This window comes from Lepisosteus platostomus, chromosome 15, assembly GCF_059453375.1.
Source record: "Lepisosteus platostomus isolate fLepPlt1 chromosome 15, fLepPlt1.hap1, whole genome shotgun sequence".
In the NCBI taxonomy this organism is placed as follows: domain Eukaryota; kingdom Metazoa; phylum Chordata; class Actinopteri; order Semionotiformes; family Lepisosteidae; genus Lepisosteus; species Lepisosteus platostomus.
Window position 1 is genome coordinate 26810995 of NC_142625.1, and position 18556 is coordinate 26829550.

The 18556-nt window shown below is 43.3% G+C and overlaps 1 protein-coding gene across 13 annotated transcripts in view; it reads left to right on the forward strand.

The window, feature by feature from the left end:
• Positions 1-18556, forward strand: part of ptprt (protein tyrosine phosphatase receptor type T) — a 190992-nt gene that overhangs the window by 85767 nt on the left and 86669 nt on the right. For all 13 annotated transcript variants that reach the window (XM_088607904.1, XM_088607905.1, XM_088607908.1 and 10 more), the window contains exons 9-10: positions 9226-9522; positions 14308-14417. In XM_088607904.1, coding sequence (XP_088464030.1) covers positions 9226-9522; positions 14308-14417 — 407 coding nt within the window. The remainder of the gene's footprint in view (positions 1-9225; positions 9523-14307; positions 14418-18556) is intronic.

Below are 18556 nucleotides of genomic sequence, written 5' to 3' on the forward strand. Positions count from 1 at the left end.
CCACAAAATTTAAGAAGTAACCTGAAATATCTCCCCTGTGTGCTTGATCTATCATGATGCTCATTGTGAGAACTCATTATCCGGCACGGGGTGAGTGAGTTATTTTCCTTCTGTGTGGCTAAATTATTGGAATGAGTGCAGGTCTGATTGATTCTGAGGGGAAGGGTGATTGCTTTCTCAAGCCCTGACTAAGGTGAAGGGAGCATTAGAACCAGAAGTATCTCTTGATGTGAACCATTCTGGGGCTGAATTATGTGAGTAACTCTGTGTTATCTGTCCACATTGGCTGGTGATTGCTTTTTTAAAGTGTAAAACCTGGAATATGTGCTGCTGTGTGCCACATTTTAAAGCTGATCTTTACTGTTGTTGTTTTGTTTTTGTTTTTTTTTTCCCTCCAATGCACTCCAATGAAGCGGTTTGAGTAAGGGGCCGTTTCTAACAGCCGGTCCGCTTTCTTACATGACACTAATTCTTCACGAGCCGTGGTACAGCAGTTCGCTCTCCTCTGCTCCTGTGTGTTTCTCTGGCGATATTCTGCAAGAAGAGCTTGGGCTGATACAGTAGACCTGTTGCCAGCAGTTCACATGCAGCTTTTGCAGAGTGTCATGCCATTCCCTGAATTGCACTATACTGTGGGACACAATGTGCTCCTAAAAAAAGGTGTTGACATACAGTAACTACTGCAAAAAAGCATGAGTATCAATGAAACTTGGCACCCCTTTAAATGGGACTGTGAATGAAGTCGCTGCACATTGCTGACTAAGTTCTGGCAGATAGATGCTCTAGTAGGAACATACTCTGAAAAAGACTCCTTTGAACATTTTTGATTTTCATGCACAGCAGTGCAAATTGTCACTGTCCAAAGAGATGCTACCCCCATTTGTACTCATGCCAAATGTCATTGCAGTTTTCATGATGCAGTAGTTTGATTAGGCCAATAAAAACTTTATATTTTATGTGTCCCCTTCCAAACGGGAACACAAAACAAGGTATGTAAAAACTCATGTTACTCCCACACCCCCCTTCAGTTCAACTAGGACTCTAGGCTTGTATAGCACATCACTCTGTTAGGATTCAGCTTGCTTTTCTCCCACATTATACTTTATTTCATGTTTAAGGGGGTAAAATCTCCCCAGATGGCACTTGGTAGCAGACGGTGGACAGTGGTTTGCTGTGTCGTTTTGTAAAACTGAGTTTCTGCAGCACATTCCAGGGCACTGTGCTGCCTGCAGTCTAAATCACAAGAGAATTATAATCAAAGGCATGAGAATGACCCCTTCCTCTCCCAGTGGCTAATATGCAGATTGCATTTCCAGCGCACACTGTAATTTCATTGACGGAGAGCGGGGAAAGGGTCTGTGAAATGGGCTTAGCTTCAGACTGCGCCGTGATGAATCCAGCATGACTGAAGGCCCCCCTCTGAGCAGCAGTGCTAATGTGTGCTGGAAAGTGAGAGGGTGAGAGGCGCAGTGTGTGCTGAACGAAGAAATATTTGTCTAGTGGAAAAAAGCAAGTACACACCAGACTTTAAATAGAATAAATATCATAGATGTCATTATGGTTATTTTTTAGTTGTAGATGGGTTGTGCAAAAAGCCTTGATTTTTTTTTCCAATGTGTCATCATTTGTTCGAGGACGCCCGAGATTAAAGACCTGAACTGCAGTCGGCTTTTAGTCATGCGACTCCTGCTGAAATGCAACCATTTCACCACTTAAACAGAAATGTAATGGAATGCAAATGGCTCAGGTCATACAGCACTGGCCAGTGAAAAGTAGCTCTTTTTTTTTGTCACTTATGTCGCAAAAAAGAAACTCTTTCCTTTAGGTTTTTCCTTTTCCTTTCAGTTTCCAGTGTCTCGGCAGAAAGGATGTGCTTCTGAGTTTCTCTGTTAACTGTGAGCAGGATGTAGATGTTTCTCACTCAGTGCCAATTGCTTCTACTCCTGAGTGGCGCCGCCTGAGCCGAGCACCGCGAACGATCAGCAGCCACTGGTATCTCCGTCCCCCATGAGTGCACAGCCCCTTCAGCTGTTTTATGCTGAAGCTTGTTACCTGTAGCACAGCGCAGATGGGCAGTGCAGAGAGGATGCGTGTGCATGAAAAAAATGGATGCTGGAGTTCACTGGAGCAGCCTTTTCAGACATCTTTCTAGATCTGAGGGGGCCGCATCTCGCCTGCTTTAGCGCAGAGTCAGGGCTGACATCTTCATACCACTGGAGGACGTAACTCCTCCACGATGCTGCTCATTAATCTGAAAACCAGCAACACGATAAGAAAGAGGGTGTGAAATCCTCAAGTGAGGCTTTGAAAGGCCACCACATTCTCCCAACGGGTAACTTTGTTGCAGACAAGAGACGAGCAGTGAGCCTTCTATCAGGAGTCGTTTGGCCTTTTGAGGTCTGTTCAGTCACTTAGCCTTATGGGGAAAAAAACATCCAAGGTTTATTCAGATATTTGTAAATTGTAAAATCAATTATGAGGACTTTCCTGTTGGTTCAGTTTCCTTTGTTTTAGTCTGGTCCACAGTGGCTTACCCTGGTACTGCTATGTAACATTCAGGGGAGATGGGGAATGATCCCTCCTCATCTGCAGGGGTTCAGAACAGAGCACTGTGTTGCTTTGGTCTGCTTTTTTTTCTTGGAGTTTGGTAAAGTGTGGTTTACTATTAATAAGGGATACTGTTTATGAGCACAAAATACCAAGACACTGCACGACTCTACTCTCACATTAAACCACCTGTTCTATCACAGTGATATTGTCCTGATATTACATGTGAGTAATTTACATTAACACTTTTCCTAGATCTGTCGCAGTAATGTAGTTACACCCTGTTCCCTCTGACATGTGATTCTCCTGCTTTCTTCTTAACCATATTAAGTTTAGCCTAAGATAGTGCTCAATTTTCTATTTTTTGGAAGGTATGATTGCTTTTTGTCACTACTGTATATTCTGTATCTGTTTTGTTTTCTTGGCTTTTCAGTCATCTTTAATTATTTTTTGTAATGTTTTTTAACTTACATAGAGCCCCGATGATGGCTTTTAAAGGTGTTGTACAAAATAAAGTTTAGGATTATCTCTTTTTATTTTTTGATTAATATTTTAGTATTATTTGAAAAACAAAACAGCACAGGTAGGTTCATGAACCCTATTAACAGGCAAAGTGCAGTTGCTAATGCTCTCCTTAGTTAAGCAGATTCTTAAGATTGTTTATGAATTCACAATTAGATGAGGCACTTATCCCCGTGAGATTCCTCTCAATGTTTTTGAGTACAGCAGATTGTGCTCATGTACGGTCCTTCATGGGGACTGTAGTTTGTAGAGATGTGGCTACAGTCACAGGTCGGATTCTGCTTTCAAACACTTCAAACACTTCAAGATCAATTTTAATCGGTTCAGGCTGTGTGTACACTGATTTGGGAAAGAATAACAAAACTCTGGTTATAGACAAGATGATTCCATAGATGTTTTACTAGACTTTGACCAAGAGAAAGGCCACAGGAAACCTAATGGTGAAGCTCTGGCGCTGTAATCGTTGCATTGTGCATTATGTGGTCTTGCATTGTCCTGCTGGAAAATCTACACTTCCGGGTTGTCTTACTAGAAAACCTGCTGGCTCAAGACATTTGTGAATCTACCACTGAGAAGTCAGGTTGCCCTCAATCCGGAGGTCTTTTCTCTCCACATCATCTTTCTTCCACCTCCACACCAGTTGTCCTGAAAAAACCCACAGTCGGCATGATTCTCCCCACACATCGTCTTGCCTCTGGTCTGTCCAGAGAAAACTCTCGACCACTCGATGAAACCACCTCTGGCCTGCAGGCTTGGGGGTCCTGGGGCTGTAGCCCCTGCAGTCTGAGAGGAATGGCGCGGCCCGATCGGGCGTGTGCGCGACAGTCCTTGGCTGGTGAGGTGACCCTTTACATTGCAAGAGCTCGTTTCACTGGACAATCAGCGGAGTAGCTGAAGCAGAACATTTCACTCTTCTGGGCCCTTTCCTCACAGACAGGCTGTCTTCAATCATGGGGACAGCAGCCAGGAGATCTTTATTTCTCGTGTGGAGCATAAGCCCGTCTTTTTCTGTCCTTGCGTTAATTAAAATGGTGTCTTTCGAATGGCTGCTTAAACTGATTCTTGATCAACTCGCTTTGGCAGTTTTAACTCAACTCAAACTCTGAGCACTTGGCATTTTGATGAAATTGCATGACTTGATCGATACTACTCATATAAACCTCTCTGCTTATGCTGTAAAACTAAAACAACATTGTGTGCCCAATGAGTTGTTGATGAAAGACTTCCTGCAGCTTTTTCAGTGCATCAGTATATAGAGCTCGCGGTCAGGGTGAACTATGGGTAGGCACGTGTTTGTAAGCTAGCAGTAGACAGAACTGGGTTCTGTTCTTAATGTCGTCGTGATGAATGGAGGGCAGACTCCCATGTCATTGTCATCGGAGGGGCCTGGTACTATTCTACTCTTCCAGTCCTTGATGCTGCTGTTTTAAATTCTGTTTTTCCCCGAGTCATGCTTGCAATTTTGTTTATTTCTGCATGTTCATCCTCTTAGATTCCCACTCTGTGGTGCAGTGTTACACCGAAGGGGAGGAGCAAGGGCTTGAGTTCTGAATGATATAACCAGCCAGCTGGCATTTTTAATCTTGAGAAATTAATGCTGAAACCTTTTCTAGGAAGAGCTTCCAGTTCAGATCCCCATTCTGATGATGGGTTACTCATTTTTAAGGATATCGATGTGTTAACAATCACACTGATATCGGGAAAGCAACTCCCTGTGAACAGCAATATCCACTGAAAATGTCTAACAAGTACTGACTTTTCAATAATTGCACGCATGAAAGATCTCGCTGGAGCACTTGACTTGTGTGTCCAGTGCTACATAAAACAGTGTGGGGGGGAAAGTGCTCCACTTAGACTGCATGAAAAATGTAATCAAACAGTTGTGCGGCTGTAGATATATTTATGTACGAAAAGATTGATTTCAAACCTGCTCTGTCTCTCAGGATAACCCATCTTCCATAATCACTCCCAGCTTTCATTTAAAAGCTTCTTTCTGCGCTGTGCTGGGAGGGGGCAGCTGTGAATCCATTTAGTTTCTCCCTCTCTTGCTCATTTCAAATGCAAATGCTCCAGTGTGGGATTGAGGGATGGGCCAAGGCCAGGAGGCTTTGCTGTGCACGGTGCGGGAAGGAGCAACAATGGGTTGGGAAAAACTGAAAAAATGTTTCAGCTGGAGCCATAAAACTGGCGACTGCTGTTCATAAGCGCGATTAGTGCCTCGTGTCTTGTCGTCTCGGCAGTGTGTGCGGAACCAGGCAGGACCTCAAAGCCTCTCCCCTGCTCCCCTGCCCAGGCAGCGTGTCTGCAGGTGGATGACAATAGCTGCTGGACAGCAGCACTCGTGCTCCAATCGGAGCGACGGCTCCGCAGAGCGCGCACAGCCCCGCGCCGAGCCCCGCGCCAGGCTGGGAGCAAGCCTGCGGAGCTTCCCAGCAACACGCGCCGAATTAAGATCCTAATTATCTGTCAGTCTTGCTTTCAGGTACCTGTGCTACACACACATTAGTGGAAATAAAGACCATGCCTGTCACTTCTCCAGCGTTCTGCCAGTCCGATGGCACTGTGCTCAGGTCAGTGAGCACGTTCTGCTCATGGCTTTGTCATTACAGTCCCGGGTTCTGGTAATTAGGCTTCAGCAGCAGGTAGTTAACCTTTGAGCGGAGCCCAATTGTCTTCATTTAGCATCACTTTGAGCCTCTTTCTGTGAATTTACAGGACCAGGATTGTCACAGCCCTGTGGGGTTAGCAAGCAGGAAATTGCTGGAGTAGAATAGAAATGAGTTTTTTTTTCTTTTGGTAAAGAAGCACAACAGCGCTGGGTAACCAATTAGACTGCAGAGCTCTGCAGGAGATGGAAGCCCAGGGAAATAATTACACTGCCCGACCTGTAGAAAGAGTAAACAAAACCAAAACATTTGCCTTATTTTATGTATTCACACTGTGTGACGTAAATTGGTTTGTTGCTGTGTTTACATAAACGGTTGTGGAGGTCTGGTACAGGAGAGCCAGCCATGCTGATAAGGTTCATACCCAGGCTTCCTTCAAGAAATGGCGGGATGAGATTGTCAGATCACTTAACTATTATTAACTGGTTGAGTTGGATGAGCTGTCATTTCTTAAACACGCAGCCACTGTTATCTGGCAGAGATGTGTTGCAGTGCGACATCCACTGAATCACCAGCTTATCACTTTCACTCTGTGCTGTGAATTAACACAGCACACCTGGGAGGTGGACAAGAATAAAATGGATACCAGTTTCTCATCGCGTTAATTTTTAGACTTGAAATCCTGGAGTTTTTTGCTTTTCAAAAACTCAGAGGTTAATTCCACACTGATGCAGCTTCCCAGTCTAAACTCTTCGGTTTCGGTCTTGGCTGAACTTATGCCCTTTCACTTTAAATCGCAGCAGCAGTGATGCGAAAAGCATTAGTACTGTTGTGTGAGTTACAATGCAATTTCATTTGAGTTGTTGTGTCTCGGGGGGGGGTAACGAAGACTGCATTTAACTAAACAAACCTAAAAAATGACAAAAAAAGACTGAATGAACAAACCAAGAATAGAAAACCAAGTAAAAGTAAAAATGGATTTTCCTCTCTATCAGCTCTGTTTGTTGTTAATCCAAGTAATGTCTGTAGTTTGTGCAGCGTTGTTTGGAGGATAAAGAGGCTCATGGCATGTAGAGGGTAAAGAAACTGCAGTTTGCGGAAGGAAGGAAAAGGCTGTTTTTTGTTTTCGTTTCCCATCTACAGTACTTTGAAACGGACCGCTGCGTATTGGAGACGTGAGCCCAGGCGGTCTGGGGTCAGCCGGTTTGTGTGCAGGTTTCATTAAGGAAGTTATCGGCCCGGTAACCAAAGAGTTCAAGCAAACGGAAATCCCAGATAATTACCGATATGCTCTTGAGAAAAAGAACAACGCCTCCGGGGAAGCTGTGGGCAGTTCCCAGAAGAGCTCGATTGTCAGGGCGAGCCCATCGAGATCTGCGTTCTCAAAGTCAAAGTACGGCACGCTCTTCCCAGGAGCTCGCCGCGCAGGGCGAGCAGCACGCCCTGGTGTTCGGCAGACAAGGGCAGGCATCGGTACCTGGCTCCCCCCACCCCATCTCCGCTCACCTGCGCAGATCCGTGCAAAATGTCAAACTACGCTTGTCTGATACAACGAGAAACAAAACAAACATGGCTGACATCGCCACTCTGTAGGCTCTCTCCGGGGAGATAACAAATCTCTAAAATTGGTAGCAGCTGACATTGACTTATCATATTTTTGTTTTTTCCCCTCAAAATGGCCTAACTTTAAAGTCCCACGCAATCACCTCTCGCAGTCATCCCTTGATATGTTTATTGCTTGCAATTTCCTCTTTACCCTGTTGACAAAAACTCTGTGATTAATGGCAGAGTGGCAGAGCTGCACAGCAAGAAGCAGTGTGAGAGGAGCCAGCGGGAAGATTGATTTCATCCCTGTTTTTCCCTCTCTGTAGCTCCCCGAAGTCTCGAATTAATGACCCCGCTCCGCACTCATCGATCAGCTCTGACTGGTGAAGCCCCAGTTCACAACTAGGGGAGGAGAGGAGCGGATTGTAGCTGGCATCTTTCTGGAGGCAGATCTGGGATAAAATCTGTGCCAAGCTGTGTCAAACTGAATGGAGCAATGCTGTGTGTTTAGTATGGGAATCGGGCAGCATAGTTGTCTAGTCCCTGTTGTTTTTAGCACAAAGCTAAAATTCAAGCTGGCACTTTCAAATCTAAGACTATTACTGCGAACTGAGTCACCTGTTCAGTTTTTCTGAAATACTCTAAGTTTCCCTGCCAGACTTCTCCAGTTTTAATAGTCTGGGTGGCTGGGGTGTTGGCTGCTCTAACAATCAGTGGAGTTTCAGCTCTGTCCTTGCTGGAGATAATTCAGCCTGTGGAGTGGAAATGCAAAGGTTTGCATTATGTAGCCAAGTGGTCTGTGCTTCTTCCATGGATACAGGCAGGTCTTACGCATGGTGTGTTCCCCTTGCTCCTTTAATGCCACACCTGAGAGGAGGCAGTGAGTAAATTGCATCCATGTGGTTTTATTTAAGTGTTGCCGCCACATACAGGTGTCTTTGAATAGCTGTTTGTCTCAATGTGGATGCCATGATTCATCACTGATCGTGTCTGCCCTCGACTTCGGTATTATGGGTGAGGGAAGAAACGCTTCTGTAGTTAGTTTTAGAATCAAGGCAGGAGGTGAACACCTTCAAGCATTTGATCTTCCAAAGACAGTGCTGACCTCATTTTAGCTGACCCCCCTCTGCCACCTTATATGAGCCTTGTCTGATCCAGACCAACCTGATGGACTTTTAAGAGCACTGCTTAAAAAATGCAACACGATTCCCAACATCAAAGAAGCTTGTAATGTAATTCTGACTATGATCTAACTTTGGTATTGTTTTAAGTTATGGTCTCTGGATCAAATATGGAAACATTCGTTGCTGTAATAAATAACTTAGATATTTCACATAGCTTCATGTAGTAATATAAGCTTAGTTTGGTTTATGAAATATTTTTTATCTTAATATGCCGCCAGACTCAATATTATGTTTTGTTAAATATCTTTCACAATATATGCATTGTTATTTCATTTCAAATTAATATGGAAGGGATAAAATGCCTGGGTCTTGTCTTAGGGTCTCCAGAGTTTGTGAATTAAAAAAAAAAGTCTGGTACAGAACAGAGGGGTATCTAGAACATTGCTTACAGAAAGAGGTGCTGTATCTGTGCCAACTCTTTGCTCTCTCTGGCTGCCAGACATTCTAAATAAATGACATCTTTCAACAGTTTGCATCCATGTTATAAATAAGAAACACACTTGGCTGTGTAAATATGCTTGTGTGTTCTGCTTGTTCCACTTGAAGGAAGGTAACAAAAAAGCAAAAACTAAGGATCCCGGTCTAGATGTCTGTAAAATAGTTCTCATGGCGGTGTCGGTCACTCATTGACGGAGAGATCTGGAACTTGCACTGATGCTGGTAAAACAATAAATTTGTGTATGCATCTGAATTTAAGTTTGGTTTATTTTGACGACCTCTGACATGGAGAGTACTGGAGGACAGGTTAGCATCAGTACAATGGAACCTCTTCGACATCCCTGATTTGAGTTGTCTTTGTGTCTGTGTCTTCTTTCTCTCAGATCCGGTCCACGGTCCGCAGAATGTGGGTGTTGTGGACATTCGAGCCCGGCAGCTGACGCTGCAGTGGGATCCCTTCAGCTATGCAGTGACGCGCTGCCACAGCTACAACCTCACGGTACAGTACCAGTACGTCTTCAGCCAGCACGAGTTTGCGGCGGAGGAGCTCATCCAGGCCTCCTCTCGTTACACCCTGCGCGGACTGAGGCCCTTCGTTACTGTGCGCCTGCGGCTGGTTCTCGCCAACCCCGAGGGACACAAGGAGAGCGAAGAAATCGTCAAGCAGACTGAGGAGGATGGTAAGATCCCACTGCTGACACCAACACCATCGACCGACTTGTCCTTTTTTGTTAAAAGGTTTTTTAAAGAATACAATGGTCAGAAATTATCTTTATAATCTGATTCACATAATGCACATAATCTGCTCTGCAGCAGAAATTTGCATTACTCTGCTCTGTTTCCTTCTTTATACAGAAACTATCCTATGGTGATCTTCTATTAGAAATGTATCCAAATTGTGTTATGATAGAAGTTAATCCTGATAGATCTCTCTTTTGTAGTACAATAAGTAGCCTTTAGCTTCAAATTATGTTAATAATGATGAACACTGACAAGTCAATTATATTTGATTGGCGAATGAGATGGAGCAGCTATTACATATTGGCTTCTCATGGTATGGTTACCTTGAACTATTGTAATTAGCATTTGAAGACTCTGATCAATGTGAGTTAACGACTGCTAAATGACAAGCTTTGCTTCCAAGGTGCATTTATAGTTTAGTTAATGCAGAACCACCGCTATGAAAGCATATTTATAAGACAGACTTGCAAGCAGGAAACAGATATCAGCACAGAGCTCATGGCTTTGTGTTTTTCTTTTTGGTTCATTCTGTTTATCCGGTGTCCCTCTCAGCACAATGTGTGGCTTGCATCTACTGTGCATGGAACCAGTGCAGGACTCCAGCACACTGCCTGCTTTTTCCCCATTCCTGAACACCATCTCAAAACCGAGTCAATAATGAGTACATGCTGAATCCAGGTTCCCTGGTGGGGGTGGGGGTAGGAAACAAAGACATAGGAATGAACACTAAATGAATTCAATTTTAGAAAAGCAAATATGCAGGTGACTGGTGAATGAATTGTTTACCCCTTTATTCAGTTAGCGCTTGGTTCACTTGGTGTACTGCTTGGCCTTCCTCTCTTTCTGGCCTCCTGCTCCAGGCTAATTAGATTGGGACCTTTGTCTGGGGGGAGAGGACTGGGGATGCAGCAGAAGCAGTTATTGTGCTTACGTTTCTGCTGTGCTGCTCTGAAATTGAGGTTTGCAAAAAGACCAATATGTACAGAAGAAATTGTAATAGCAGTAAAAATAAAACTCACTCACTTGCTTGCCTGGTAATAACTCAACAGAATGATCATTGCAGTAAAGGTGCTAATTCCTAGTCTTCTTTAAAATAACTGAATGTAATTGCTATTTATTTAATGGTCGTTAATCTCCTTTTTTTAATCTGTGCACAGCCCACATACTCTGTGCTTCTAATTGGTGTTTCTTAAATTGTAACTTGCTTGATTTTTTCAAAAACTAGATGCCTATTTCTAGATTGGATCTTAATTTATAGGCATTTTTCAGAAGAAAGAACACTGCAATTACTCTTTCTGGTTCAATGTTTGTGCCAATTAAACCCTTAATTGCATTAAAATATATTTTTAAAGTGTCTAAAAAACTTTTGAAGGCTTAATTGCGTTCCTTATCTCAAATGTGGACGGCTTATTTATTTGTGTACTTATTTATTGTTGCCTTAAGGCCTTCCCACTTATAACAAAGCCACTCTCCACACAGCTTTGGAAGCTGGAATTAGGAAACAAACAAATAGAACTGGTATGTTTGTGCTCTAAATCATGGATTTGACCTATATTCAGAAGTTAATTATGCAAACGGAATCTCTGCTTTTGCCCTTGAGTTTCTGCTTCTTTTCCTGGGTGTTTTGTGGTGAAGGCTGGGTAACATTTCCTTCCACTTTGACCCGTCTCGGGTCCTCGTTGCTGTGTCCTTTCCCCTGCCTCGCTGTTAAAGGAGGCAGTCTTGCGGAATAACGCCCTGCTTTCCTGGCACCCATCTCCTTCTCCCTGTGAAATGCAAGCGGACACTTTGGGAGCGGGCTGGGGTGGGGAGTAGGAGGTCTGCTGGCTAACTGTGCCCCGGGACACCCCACCTTCCGCGGGCCCTGTCCACTTCCACAGTAATGAGACCCGACAGTGGCCATTCCAGCTCTCCACTCGCTTGGACAGGTGAAAAACAGAACGCGACTGCCCGCGAGCCACTTCACACACTCTGGAGGCCTGAGAGAGACGGCCCAGTACCTGTGTCGGTTGACTTTCTCTCATGTCATTGCTCAGTCTCTGCAGCTGCTTTCCTCTGCTGTCAATAGCATCATCGTCATTTTTATTACCAATATCGATGATGATCATCATGAGGGGATCAATGGTGACTTGGTGATGAGAAAGTGTTCAGAGAGAGGCGCAGTGGCAGCAGTTCCTCCTCTTGGTTTGGTTTTGTTTTTTTGCGTTTCTTTTGTTTTGAACAAAGAAACAAAATGCAGAGAATACAAAAAGCTGAAAATGGGGAGAAGACTAATAAAATTAATTCTGAAAATGATTTGTTACTGCATTGGAAGATTTCAGTTCAAATTTAAGGCTGCAATATTAAATCTTTCCCTCATTTCCATGGAGAGATGGGCATACATACATTTACTTTATGAATGTGAAATAGAAAGAAAAAGCATTGATTCTGTTTTTGAATAAGAAGCGTGGTGTCGACTCCATCACAGCCCTGCTTACCAAAGCATGTACATACATTTTTAATAGATGTCATTTTAAGTCCTCTTTTAATATAATAAAAAAGTCCTTATAGCAGATGAATTCAGAACGTTCACAGAGTAGAAGATCGTTACACTAAATCATGTTGTGTGTTATTGCTCAAGATGATGAGGGCTGTTTCTCGATCTCATCATATTTGTATGCCGAGTTTAATTTAATGTTTTTCCTTAGGGTCCCTATGCATCTTATCCACTTACAGCTCACTTTTATTCTGGCTTTTTTTAATGCCGTGCAATATAAAATGAAAATAGATCCAGCAGTGCAGCTGTTTTGAGTGAGAAGGTGGTGTTATGTGTAGTTCTAGCTGATTTGTTTTTGTTCCCACGTTCTTGTTGAGATGCTGGAGGATAGCGAAGACCAACTTCTGCTCTTTCTAACATTTTGAGCAACTCCGTTTCATGTTCCGATTGCCTGCTCAGAATGGCCGCAGTGTCCTGATGAACCCTGCTGTTCTTGGTACTTAGCTTAGCTTTCTCTAGTATGGCCTTCACACATGGTCTCCCCCCGCCTGCAGACTGTCCCAGAAACAGCCCTCGAGCTCCAGCACCTTGACACACCCCAGTGCATCTCCAGAGGAGTGTCAGGTCCAGCAGGCAGGGTGAACCAGGGCTTCCATGTCAGCAGCAGGAGAGCCCAGTGTCTTCTGGGTTTGTTCCACCCCAGCTCCTGGTGAAGGAGTTTTAAATTTAAAGCAGTTAGTACCTCTGAATTGCAAATACATGCACCTTTAATGAAGTGAATGTTTTGAGTAATCAGTTGTAAGACCTTCATGTACAAGAAAACAATTAGGCTAATTGAGACTACTCAGGTTGAAAGACCAAGCAACAAACACCAGACTCCAGGGACTGAGCTGGTCGCCCTGTATGAACAGTCACACTATTTAGTGACAGTAATTTAAACGGTATGCAAATTCCAACAGTTTTATATGGCACATGTTTGGTAGGTTAAAAGGCATCAGAGTCCTTGGGTCCCAATTTCCATTGGCGTTGGATCTCTTGAAGTGAAAAGAATAGGAGCACAGGTGACCTTTTGTGGATTTGAGCAGCAGAGGATGATCCAAACAGTAAGAGAGCAGGCTGGTGCTGATGAAGGAGAGGGGAGCAAGGCAGGCAGGCGATGAGCAGGAAAATAAAATCCAGTTCTGATTAACATGTTATAATACCGTTCATCATTTGCGAGGCTTCTGTCACTTGCTTCTCTCCCTCTGATAGAGATAAAACCTGGAGTGTGATGACAAATCTAGTTGTGCCCCACTGTTACATTAATTTAATCTGCTTACTCAGTTGTGGAAATCCGAGCTGGCAACTTCCTGTCAGATCCATAATTAAAATCTGATCAGGATGTTTTCCGTTTGAACATTGCCCTTGAAATGGGTGTTGTTTTTAAGAAATGATTTCAAAATAATTACTACCCTCTTGGAGTCTGCCACATGCACATCTGTAAATAATTTGTATGCAGGATGAAACTAGGAATTATTTATTATTATTTCTATTGCCTTTTCCATCCTTTCGGAATTACCATTCTGTTACAGATTTTCGTTAATCAGACAAAAGGCTTGGAAACGAAGCTGTGCCAAGAACCTGTGTTTGCCAGTTTTGTAAAACAATGTTATATTCCTACATAGCACTATAATTGATGTATTAGTTTAGCTAATAAGCAATTAAATAATTAAGGTCATGGTAGAAGCTGAGTTCTGCAAAGGAGTGGATAGGAAAGACCTCAGGCCAAGGAGATCTTCTGTGGTTTACAGTTGGTTGAAATGCCCCTTCTTTGGACACTTGCTAGTCTTCTCAGCAACTCGGGACAATAATCATGCATGACACCTGACACCTGAGAGTTGTTGAGCTGTCTCTTAATCAGCTGTTATGTACCGTTTCCTTGCTGTGACAAATTAATAAATGAATTTGGAGCAAGTCCAGAAACACTGCCATGGGCTCGAGAGAGGGCAGAATTAAAGCTGTTCACCCCTCTACTCTTTAAGTTTTGATTTACAGACTGTTCTGAAGGGGGTGTGCTGAGACAGCTGGGCTCAAGGCTAAAGAGAGCATCTCTTGGGTTGGTGTTCCATGGAGTGGATTCAGTTCAGCGGTCTGTGAGGGTTGACCGCCCTGCCTCCCGTGTGTACGCTTGCAAGGGAACCTTCTAAAACAAGAAGCTGTGCGTTTGGGTCCTCCTCTGGATGTCGGTGACCCTGCTGTTCTGTTGCAGTGCCTGGTCCCATCCCCATGGAGTCCATTCAGGGAGGCCCCTTCGAGGAGAAGATCTACATGCAGTGGAAAGCCCCGAACGAAACCAACGGCATCATCACGCTGTACGAGGTGAGGCTCTGCGCCTGGGAGGAGTGGAAGGTCTCCTCCATGCTGTCTGCTACTGGGCTTTCATGGTAGAGCTTGTAGAAGCCCAAGGGCAGCATTTCACTGGGCCTGCTGAGATGACTGTCTCGACAGCGCAGGGAAAACTTTTGATTTTGTAAGCGGAAAATTTTGCAGAACTTATCATTGAACACGCATTTTGTGTTGCTACCCATGTCGTTTTGCTAGAAACTTTGTGGTGACGGAAAGATTTTTCTTACTTTCGCAACCTATCGTGTGATGAAATCCTTTTAATATTTTTTTAAAGTTAGCTTTAACTTGATGATGCATTATTTCCAAATTCTTTTAGTTTTTTTTATACAATAACTAGTTTTGTTTTTACTGTTTAAAATAAAAAAACAACATAAACATGAGGTGGACATAAAGACAAAAACGTTTTCTAGGTTTATTTCACAAGTGTGATGTGATGGGAGATGGCTGGCCTTTGGAAGAGACCGTCACCCAGGTAGTATAATGTAGCAAATCAAGCCTCTCCAGAAACCAGAGTGCACAATGCCTGAAACTCCATGCAGACTGCTGCCCCAGGCCTTGACTCTGCCCTGTGAGGCAGCAGTACTGACCAGAGTGCCACTGCCCTGCTAGTCATCTAGCAGTCTAGTGAGATTGCTGAAGTTCATGTTGGAGTCCTCGAAATGAGGCCTGATAATGCTGAAGTAACAAAATGAGCTTTTCTAATGAAATGAAAGAATGAAACAGTTATTTATTGTTCAGTAGCTCTGAGATTAATATGTAACTTTCATGTGGATTGACAATGTAATTGTCATTCAAGTGCAGCAGCGCTGTCGACGAAAAACTAATTTGTTTCAGGTACCGCAAGTGTGCTTCACGCTTCCTTTGTGGCTATGATCTGCACATACTGCCCTTTACTCACAACAAGGGGCAAAAAGAAAACTCCATGTGGGTCTGAGCTCAGAATGTGTGCTGGGAGATTAAACACAAACAAGACTGTGAAGGCAAGCCCGAAATCTGACAGAAAAGCATTAAAAAAATTTTCTGAAATATCTGAATCCCCATTAACTGCACAGGAGAGAATGAGGACCTGCAGTCATGCCCACACATGCTGCCAGTCTCCTGGCACCTTTCAGGAGAGTTGGAACCGCAGACACAGGCAGGCCGCCGCCCTCTACCTGGGGGTTATCTGGGAGCTAACCACAAGAGACAAGTGGGGCCTGCAGTATGTCGAAGTACAGTTATCACAGGGAACAGGAGGCCTTTCTTTACACAAACGGTGTTGAGAGTGTGGATCTATGTGCCCCTTCTCTTTATTGGTGCTGATGTCCTCTCTTGATTCAGGGAATGGCTGGATGAGCTCCTCAGATTAAATAGGCACTGAAAAACCTAAACTAGACCGGCCACCTGGTCTCCAGTTCCTTGCAGTCTTTCCTACTGTATGTTCATTGGTCACACTGCTGTTTGAACCCTGGTCTCAGCTGGCCTGTATAAAACCTGCACATCTAAGTGAGCTCCTTTGCAGGCTGAGACGCACAGGATCCCCAGAGTATGGATTTGTAAAAAGTAGTTCTATTTTTTGGAATGGGAAAAAAAAGTGAAATCTGAGTTTGTTTTAATCACAACTCTTCAGAAAACCAACCACTGCAATAGCTTCCTGTTTCTCAAGAATAAAATTAAGTTTTTAGCAGGAGAGGGATTGATTTTAGCCTCATATAAAGCTATGCAGATTCTGGCAGAAATATGTTGATTATAAGTACTGTGTATTTGCATTTGAATAACTGACGCTGTGTCTTATAAAACCAGCAGGACTCCAAGTGTATTAAACACCCGTTCACTCAGGCTCACTCGCTGGGGAGGCACATACAGAGTTTCTAAATCACTGTTTGAAGGTAAATTGCTATTCACTTTGATGTGGAAAAGTGTGTCTGCCACTTCTCCTCTAATCCTAATGGATTATTGATCTATTTAAAATTTTGTTTCATGGGATTATGACATTAAAGTAGCAGTATAAAAAGTGTGGCACTAAATCCATTCCTTGCTTGAAGGGGGGGGGACACTAAAAGCCTGTTACGCCTCTTAATTTTATGGATTTTAGTTGCAGCAAAAGCCATTTTGTCAAGCTTTGTAGGTAGCCATTGTTTAGAGACATCATTAAGGTAAAATTAGTCTTTGCCATCTCCTCGATTGTAAATTTGACCACAGGCATTGAGTGCATTCTGTCTAGTACAATTTGTTCACATTTTCTGTTGTACCTGGCATAATAGCGATCATTGATTCAATTAAGAAGGCAATGGATTGCATTTGTCCCAGGATCTGAGCTCTAAGCCTCTTCTCCACCTTACCAGGGACGTAAGTCCAGGCGAGTTTGTCTTTAGTCTGAAGGGGGTTAATGGGTATTTACAGTGTTGATGATCAGGAGCATTCAGATTCCCTAACATAATGTGCCCTGATGTGCTGAGAGGCTGTCATTCCTCTGTGACGTGATGAAGCTTTAGGCAGTGTCATATTGATTCTGGCAGTGCCAGATAGGAGTACCGCTCTCTGCTAACTGGGAAACTCAGGTTTATTGTCTTCCATTGTATTAAGTGAATGTTCTCTCCCCCATTGGAAACTTAGTCAGCGTGCTTACAGTCCTCAGTGCCAGCGCTCTTCCAATGTCAGCAGCTTTTAGACTCCCATGTAATGGAGAGAGCCCAGTTTACTCCAGCGTTACTAAAAAGGAGCCCCAGGTGCCAAAGATGAAAGAGAAGTAAACAGATTAATCTCTTCTAGAAAGGCTGAAGTCAGTCCTAATGTATTTGAGCACATAAGGTCAATGCAATTTCATAGGTGTGTTTTTTTTCCTCAGTGAGGTCCATCTTAAACCACTTTATGGTTTAAGTACGGTTGGTACTCTTTCAAAAGGAGTCGCAGTAAAATTGCAAAGAGGGATTAAAAATTTAAGGGAAATGGTAGAAGCACTTTATACACAGATGTCAGTAGTAAATGATGTAGATCTAACGTAACGAGAGATGGTTTAGCAGACCATACGAAGCACTGTAAGCTCATAGCGACTTGATTCATTATTCCTTACATTATGGCCTCTTGCTAACCAGGGCTGATTTCTTCATTGACCTGTCCTGGGGCTGTGATAGTGTAACACTGCTTAGATTGGGCCTTGCAATATTTTTCGGAGATGTAAGAGCTTCCTTCAGTTCGACCAGCTGAAGTGTTTTGCATTGGGGTCTTGCTGCGACTCATTCCCGTATTTTTCTCCTGATGCCTGGTGATGACCGAATTGTTCTTTCTCTCCATCTGTTCCCATTTCCTTCCTCACTGCGCTGTAAAACACGGGATGTGAAGGAAAAGAAGAAAAGTGGGGAAAAAAACAATAAGAAGGCAAATAGAATGTTAGGATATGCATAGAGTAAAGTATTTTAACTCGTAGGCTGTTAGGTTAAAATTGTACAATACACTAGAGTCAGGCCTCATTTAGAATATGTGCCGCGCTGTACAAAAAGTAGTTGTTGCTGCTCTTTAATCCAGCCAGAGAACAGTGACACAGAACATTCCTGAAACTGAGATCCTTCTTCTGCACAGAGGCAGAGACACCTGCCATTTTCAAACGAGTAGCTGAACAGACCAGGGGACTTTGGAAATCATGGGGAGTGAAGACACCATAACAGTGTCACGTGTCACACATTGGGCAGAACTCTGAGTACGCCACTGTGTGTGGTTATTGACCTAACTGTCTTTATTTTGGACATAATTAAGACAGCAGAGCTATTTCTTACAGTGATTAGGGTGAGGATGCTACAGAGGTAAAATAACCTCTCTTAAGAATTTAATCTTAATCAGATAAAGAGAAAAATAGTTTTGTTTGATATGAATCTACTGCAGAGGGTAGAGCACCTTGTGTTTTGCATTCCAGCCCAGGTCTTTGTTAATTAATTAAGCTGCTCACTGTCTTAATTACCTGTGAATTTCCTGGCTTTCCTGGCCTTTATCTCCTTGTCGAAGGTGCTGGGGATCTCCACTGTGGTTGGATGTTAGTTTAAGATAGTTTTGTCAATAATGGTAGAAATAGAAATGGAACAAAAAACACATTTTTTGTAGAGGTGGCATTTCCAGTTGCAAGGATTAGAAACTGATTT